The 8510-nt window shown below is 29.8% G+C and overlaps 1 protein-coding gene across 4 annotated transcripts in view; it reads left to right on the top strand.

Moving 5' to 3' along the window:
- The window catches only part of LOC106677438 (optomotor-blind protein), a 317270-nt gene extending 308770 nt beyond the window's left edge, over positions 1-8500 (top strand). The window contains exons 6-8 of one of the 4 annotated variants that reach the window (XM_014415368.3): positions 478-611; positions 4035-4160; positions 6149-8500. In XM_014415368.3, the coding sequence (XP_014270854.1) occupies positions 478-611; positions 4035-4160; positions 6149-6666 (778 nt within the window). In that variant the 3' untranslated portion in view covers positions 6667-8500. Of the gene's footprint in view, positions 1-477; positions 612-4022; positions 4161-6148 lie in introns of all 4 variants that reach the window. The other 3 variants (XM_014415367.3, XM_014415369.3, XM_014415370.3) reach the window with 3 other exon arrangements.
- The last annotated feature ends 10 nt before the right edge of the window (positions 8501-8510 follow it).

Below are 8510 nucleotides of genomic sequence, written 5' to 3' on the forward strand. Positions count from 1 at the left end.
ATATACTATGCTAGTTAAATAAGAATGAAAAAAGAAGAAATATTTTACTAAGTTGAATGTAATTGTATATTTTACATTTTACCGTTGGAATGCCAAAGATTTTACAAAAAATAATATAAAGTCGTACCTTGATAGTAATGGAGGCTGACTAAAAACGTATAAATAAATATATTCAGGTTTACACAGCTTTTGTGACAACAGTCAGTTTTTATTTTCATTTAGATATACTAACTACAACGTAGAATGGTATGCGAAAGTCTCCGAATTTTTTAGAGATAAAATGATTAGGTCTTCTTTGTTGTAAGACACTCAACTGACTTATTGTTGTACCTGGAGTTCCAAGGCGATACCTAATAAAGACATAAGTGTTGATTATATTAAATTCATTAATGAGATGCTAGTATTTTTAATAAACTCAGACTACTATGTGACAGCTATGAGGCTGACTCAATGAAATAATCGAATTACTATTTTCAGGCAAGCATTGCTGCAGAGGCCACAGGAAGAGGGGAAGAAGCAGGAAACCAGGCAAGACCACGAAGAAGAGAAGTTACTGGATGTCGTGGGAACATCTGAACCACCATTCCGTATACCACCACATCACCATAGAGGTAAGAAACACAGAGGACCAAGTAATACTGATTATAATTACTAAATATAAACAAAATATAATACTAATAATAATATTTAAAAACTATTATATCACACATTATTTGTTTATTAATTTATACTAGACTTTTTAAGTTATGAATACAATCCCTCATATACCCAAGATTTTCTGACTTCAATTATTCTTGGTCAGAATCTGATTCTAGAATTACCTTCTATAAATCATTTTTTCCTCTCGGTAGTGAGCTGAACTAAGGGCAAACATTAAGCAATTTAATGGGATTACATTTCATTAATATTCTAATTTTTTTTAATTAATTAAAATATAAGTAATGGTCCTCTTAGTTATAGAAAAAGGATGGTTAATAAAAAAAATAGGAGAATTTAAATGTTGTCTACAAATTGTTTTTTTATTTTTTATTTTTAATATAACTCTTTCTAGAAACATGGGTAAATTTGTTATGGTCAACTGCCTAAGTAATAACGTAAGCAGTTTTTATTGACTTAAAAAAAATAAAAATAACTTGTTTACATGTAAGTTTAATTTAAGAAACTTGTTGTAACAAATTTGTTTTTTTTTCAATTTTCAGCCAATGAGAACGCTAGTGTTTCTAAATTTGGCCACAAATTTCTTATATCACGTAGCCTCAGAATAAACTCAAGTCTTTACATTTTTATCAAGGAAAAAATATTGAATTCCGACACGAGGTTCGAAGAACTCTTATAAATTTCTATTAAAACCTTTTTTGGTATTGTCAATTAAAATATTTTTTATTTCTTATTTAATTACCTCAATATATTTCCTTGTGGTCATATGAACGCTGATTTCATAGAAGACTCCTGGAAGGAAATAGAAGATGTAACTGTTGGATTAAGAAAGTTCGAGAAGTAAGAACAGTGAAGATTGAAGACAGAAAGAAGTCTTTGAAGACGAAACGACAGAACGAAAAGAAAAAAATAACACCACACGATATTTTTTTTTCTTCAAAATTTTAGCATATATGCTTATTTTCATTTCCTTCTTTTAATACATATAAATTAAAAAAACCAAATCGATTTTTACATTAATAAATTGTGGGAAGGTTACTTATATTTGAAATATTTTAATTTAAATTTCATTTATTTTGTTCTTTTTGGTAATTTTCCAATTTCAAATTTATTCAGAAAATTTTTTTGTGGTCAAATTTTCTGATATTGCAAAATCGTGTGGAGAAGAAAGAAGATGGAAGAATCATCTGACAAAATCGCCGAATGCGAGCACCTTCTGTGGCATAAACGTAGGATTATATTCCAAATGACATTTACGACTTAATTGCGGAGTTCATTAATTTCTCCTTGATTTGTCGGCTTGTGTTTTGTTCTGAGGCACAAATAAAAAAGTTTCTGTTCAAATATTGTTTACCGGCTACTGAGCGCATGAGCACAAAAATCCAATCTAATAATTTTTTTGACAGACCAGGCAAAGCACACAGCCGGCAAATCTACAGAGATGACGAAAATGTGTTGAACTCCATGAAGATTATTTCGGTATTATTATGTGTCATAGAATCGATGGTGCTTAGGAAGCCGAATTTATTTTCTTTGATAGAATTCAACAAAAAAAAAAAAAGTTAGTATAGTTATTTTTGTTCTTCAAACTAGTTTTTTTTTCTTTTTAACAGAATTTCTATTAAAAAAATGAAATCATATTCCTAAGCAAACAAAAATTACTCCTTCAAAATAAATACGTATGAAAAATAATAGGTTTTTAGTGGATTTGAAATCGTGGATTAAATAGAACATTAAACTCATATTATTTTATTTTATTTTTAAATCATATACTTGTGTTATATAATAATAATGATTAGAGCATAATCTTTCACATGGACATGTATAAATTCTTGCCTTAGCCAAAATAGTTTTATTAATTCATGAATTATACCTGTTATAATATTTATTGTTTTGACATATTTTCAATTCAACTCTTTGGCATTATTAAATCTAAACTTTTATTGTCTATTTTGTATTTAAAACACTTATTTATTTGTTCAGTACTAATTTAACAATCGTCGGTTGATATTACGAATTTATTGCCACAAGACAATTTTAGTGAATTTGAATAGTATTAATGTTTTTATTTCATTTTATTTTAAATTTATGTGGTGGAGACCAAAAAAAAATTTTATTGAAAACAAAATTTCTCTAATTAATATATATTTAATTAATTACATAAAAGCTCAATCATAAAAAAAAAAAATCATTTCCATTAAAAAAGCTTATTCACGATTAAATATTTGTTATCCCTGTTTAGGTATAATAAATAAATAAAATATTGCAAATAAAATATATTAAGAATTTTATCCGTTTTAGAAAGTGATAGCCTAGACAGAAATCATTTCTATTCTATCAAACGCAGTTTCGGAGTTATTTTATAACGATTGAAAAAATAGGGTGCGGTGCGTGAACAACACAACTTTCGCTTACCATCCCACCTCCCCACTTACGTCACCTAGTTTTATATAGATTGGTGCACTCATATTGAAGTTATGGCTATTTTTTTAAAAACAAATATAACGACCAGGGAAGGCGATAATTTCGAACAATAATTTTTTTTTCTGTAAAATTCTTATTTTAAGCATTTCTTGAGGTGGATTCAGCAAAAGATAAATTTCTCCTTTAATTATTCATCAAATTCTTCAATATTTTTCATTTATCCATTGTCAATAGTTAACAACAAGAACGTTTATAAAATAAAAAAAAAATTAAAGGTATTTTAGAGCAAGATTTTTTTTTTTAATTTGGTGGTATTCAAGCCCACTTAAACTATTTCAGTGACAGCAATGCCTAGCTGACATTAAAGATCATTTAATTTTACATTGATAAACTGAGTTATATTAAAATCGTTAAACTCATTTTAAATTTTTAAAAAATGTACAAAATCGATTCTATGATATGGCACTATGGTAAAATTTTAACGAAAAAAAGTGTTTTTTGCTCTGTCCTGCTTTCACTTTTTTATTTATATATATTTTTTTTTACAAGTTTTCATTTTTGAGCTAGGTTGATCACACACAAACCATTTCGTAAAAAGTTGGTGATTTAACTCAGGGGATCTCAAAGCGTGTATTTCCGTGAAATAATCGATATTTTTTTTTCCTAGATTTTAAAATCGGAAATATCATTCTAGTTTCTTCAAAAACATACTTTATAATAAACGAAGGAAAATTTTGGTTATTACTCTGTGTGGAATCAAAATTAAATTAGTTAAACTATAATTATTATTAATCATCATTGGAATCAAAATTTGTCCAAGTCTGTCGAATGCCGTCTTTCCGGGCATTGTCTCATTGTGTACTTACATGCAACATTTTTACTTAAATATTTTAGATAATTTTTAATTTATGTAGTTAGTGTTGGCACTAAAACTTGAGTAGGTTGGTTCGCAGGTGAGCCGGAACCCGGACGGAGGGGTGACGGGGACAGCGAAGCTGAGAGCAGTTGCGAGTCCGAGAGTGGGCCGGGCTTCAGACCCCCAACACCGCTCGACCAGCCTGCGGCCCCAGGGCCATCTGGTACGTATAATAATAAAACAATAAACAATAAATTTTATTAACATGCGAGCTTAATTTGTTTGTAATATTGTAATAATTATAAAAAAAAAAGGGTTTATCGTCACTGAAATCCTTCGGATACGCGAAATATAATCAAGTACTTTGATTCAGTTCAAGTAGAGTTATGTAAAAAATATCCGATTGACAATTAACGACTACATTTTTATCCGAAAAAATATTTTAATAAAAAATAAAAAAATTTTTATTCATTAGTCGCGACATATTTTGTATGTCAAAAAATAAATATTTTTTTAGCCACTAGAGTAACAACCTAAAGTTAGCCGTCATTCATAATTAATATTTTAGTCATAACCGTTATTGATGATTAAAATTTCAAATAAAACGCCTGTTTGATGTATTAATGTCTCTAATTGAACATTTGTGAATGACATACTTATTTTTCTTTATATCTGGCTTTAAAGTTGTTGATACCAGACGTACAAACGTAATTATTCCAATAAAAAATATTCTCCTTCACAATTATAATTAAATTATATTTACTTTAAATTCCTTAAAATATATATATCAGTTTTTATAAGGTTAAATATTTATTCAAACACATTTTTATCCGATTTAAATTTTATTTAAAAAAAAAATCAATAACCAAAAATATATTCGGATTTTTAATCTGATAAAATTGTAGTCTAAAATATTGAATAAATATGCATACATGATTAAGCATTTAATCTGATGAATTTCAATCACCCAACCCTTGAGTTCAAGTGCTTTATAAAGTAGAACCCTGCTTATTTGTATCCACCGTTATCCATTATCTACCTAAATCCGTATTATCGGAATAAAGTTTTTTATAAATTATAAGTTTTAAGTTCCTTATTTTTACCTTACTACGAACTAATTAGAAACTTCATTTGATAGGTTAAGAGAAATTCGTAATTTTTATTAGGTAATTTCAGATGATAAGCTATTTATGAAATATTTTAACTGGTGAAATTTTCTTAGGTTTGACGAAATATGTATCGACATTCATATTTTTTGATTCATATAAAAAATAAATATATGATTTATATAAACATTTAATAAAAAATTTGTGAATTTCTTACTAGCAAGGCATATTTATTTATTTATGATAAAAAATATTAAGTGACGATGTCGCTGGTAAATGGTAAAGAGAAAAAAAAAATTAAAACTATAATATTAATAAGAATAAATTTTACTCAGCTTCTGTAACAAAATATTTACAATTACCACTTGGGCAGCTCTAGGACTCTCTACTTCTAGATTCTACTACTATCATTAAACATGAATCCATCAGTCGTGAAAAACTTAGAAATTAAATAAATCGGGCTAGTAGATTTTGAATTATATAAATTCTTCCGGGTGGAAATAAGTAGTATTTACTCATATATAATACTATCAGTGAGTAATATTCATTAAAAAATGATAATACTTGGAGTTTTTTATAGTTTCTCTTATTAAACAATGTATAATAAAGTGTTTTATGTAGTTGCAGTTGAGATTATCAATATCTTATTATTTTTCCTAAAGGAAAGTATATGTCATTTAATTCATAAAATTAAAATATAACTTGTCTTGCTTAATTGTGTTTATTATAATTGACATCACTAAATTAAGTGTAGTTATAGTTTAACGTACATTTTAATCACAAAAATAATTCTAATTGATTTAATTAGTATATGAATAAAAATTATCTGCTACGAGATAACTAATATTCATATCTAATTGATTTAATTAGTATATGAATAAAAATTATCTGCTACGAGATAACTAATATTCATATCTAATTGATTTAATTAGTATATGAATAAAAATTATCTGCTACGAGATAACTAATATTCATATCTAATTGATTTAATTAGTATCAATGACTATAAAACAATTTTTCCCTTGAAAATAATGCATTCTATATTACCCTGTATGTTATTTGTGGATAACAATAAAAATGTATGATATATTTGTTTGTGTTGCAGGGAGCCACCACGGAAGCGGAGAATACCCTTCCCCCAACATATCGGTCGGCCCCCCGATCCACCCCGCCCCTCACCTCCTCCCCTACCTGTACTCCCCAGGGCTGTACCCGGGGGCCGGGCCCCACCACCTCCTGGCCCCAGGCCCGCCACTGGGCAGCCTATTTTCACCCCACCATGGCGTGACTCCAAGCCTCCTCTTTAACGCCCAGCTGGCCCTGGCTGCACAGCACCCAGCAGCCTTCTTCGGCCAAGGATACCCTGGTCTTCACCCACGACTTGGATCCCACCGCTACGCTCCTTACAGCCTCCCACCGATCGGCGGTTCACCTTCCGCCTTCGAGGCAGTACCCCTGGCTAGTCCAACCCCTACAAGGCCGCCAACATCACCCCCTACTACACCGACACCGCCGAAACCGGAGACGACCCCGAGTGAGCTGAAGAGTATAGAAAAGATGGTGAATGGACTCGAAGTGAAAACGCCGGACCTTTTGAGCCATGTGAAAGTGGAAGATAAGTAGGCTACGTTTAGTGACACACGATGCCTTTCTTCTCGGACAGTTTCACCTGTAAATTTCCAGTTTTTATATCTATCTGTGATTTAATACGAGGGTCCATCGAATTGACTGGAATCGTCAGGGGCATCCTCGTGTGAATATCTGCCCAAAAATGGTGCTACTGGCGAATATATTGATGAAAAGTGCAAGTGTCTAATGACATGTATTTTCGATGTATGTGATGTCACAATATGACTATAATTGCAAATACCTCACAATGAAGAGGTTGCGCTCATTTTAAGCAAAGGAAATTTTTTTCTGGAATGTCATAAAACATAAGAACATTCTGTAAAACGGTTTACATGAACTAAATATTAGAAAGCTTTTGTTATTTGTGATAATGAGTTTTATATCTGTTTTGTTTTATTTACCGTTCAAGAGTGTAATTGAATGTTTATATAAGTATTGTACAGAACGTAATTGTTATCTTTGGACATGTCAATTGATGGAAAGGTTCTACCAGTCGTCCTGTTTTAATTATCTGTATTATTTTTTTATATCATTATTGACTAGTATCTAAGTAATATAGTTTATTTGAGCTACCACCAGCTCATTATCTTATTCAACAGGAAAACTTGCACATACTCAGATATAATTATCGATTAGAACCTTTCCACCACTAAGCCATATTTATTAGTATACTTGGATAGTAGTGTATATACAATTTGCAATGTAGAAAGATTTTAAAATCTCACTCAAACAATTATAATCCTCCAATCAGTCGTGAGGGAGTTGGACGCTGTTTGATATCCCCTGAGGTTTCTGCTTGGAAATGAAGCATTTGAAACTGTCGTAAGAGGAATTGAAATATTTCTCTATAAATACTTCTATTTTCTATGTTATATTTTTGTGTAAAGATATTGACAGTTTGGTGTGGAATTCCATTGAGAAACCAACATTTTAGCTATGATTGGCGTCTCTTTTATGTTTATAACTGTTTAAATAATTGTTGATACTGATCACTTTATTGAAATCTGTGCGCTTTCGAGAGTCGGGCAGGCCACAATGAAACCTAATCAAACTCACCAAATTACTATTACTTCAAAGTGAGATTGTGTGTGAGTGTCGGTTGTATTTAAGTATAATAAGCAATAAACAAATTGTAAATATTGTGCATCAAACACATATATGCATATATCATTTTATATGTGTCTGTGTGTTTCTCTCTAAATATTCGTTATAATATAATATAGAAGATTTATTTACTTTAATTTGCAGTTATAACTGTTATAAATGTTTTAAAGAAAAGTTTCCTTTGCTTATTCAGAATAGGAAGTGAAATTCTGGCGTATTAAAAGAGGAAGTTGTTCGGTTTTATTGTATTCTATGTTAGCCTGTTGAAAAAAAAAACAAAAAAAAAAAAACAACTTTCCTTTGGGATTCTTGTTTATTCCAAGTGTCAATAACAAGTGCGCCAGTTGTCTTTACAAACTGTTTAAAGAAACCCAAGGTATCTATCTATGGATAAGTTAGGTCCGCTAAGGATCGCCACAGAGTTTGCCTTAAATTCACCTTCCACATGTTCCTCTTAAAATTAAAATATATTTGCTGTACACTCAATACATTATCTTACTAATAAGTACTGAATTAATTAAGGATTCATGTCATATTTTGGGTGACATTACAACTTTGGGTGCATGTATTCTGTTTTGAACTGTTTTTTTTTTATCTTTTTTTTTTTTTATTATATTTTCCTTTTTAAAAGGACTATTCGCAATTCCTTAACTTCTTCTTGGTTATTGTGAATAAAACAATAATGTCGATAGTTTTCTTTATTTTTTTTTAAAATAATATATTAACATATTCGA

The sequence above is a fragment of the Halyomorpha halys genome, unplaced genomic scaffold (assembly GCF_000696795.3).
Source record: "Halyomorpha halys isolate HHAL.00 unplaced genomic scaffold, Hhal_1.1 Scaffold99.1, whole genome shotgun sequence".
Classification (NCBI taxonomy): Eukaryota; Metazoa; Arthropoda; class Insecta; order Hemiptera; family Pentatomidae; genus Halyomorpha; species Halyomorpha halys.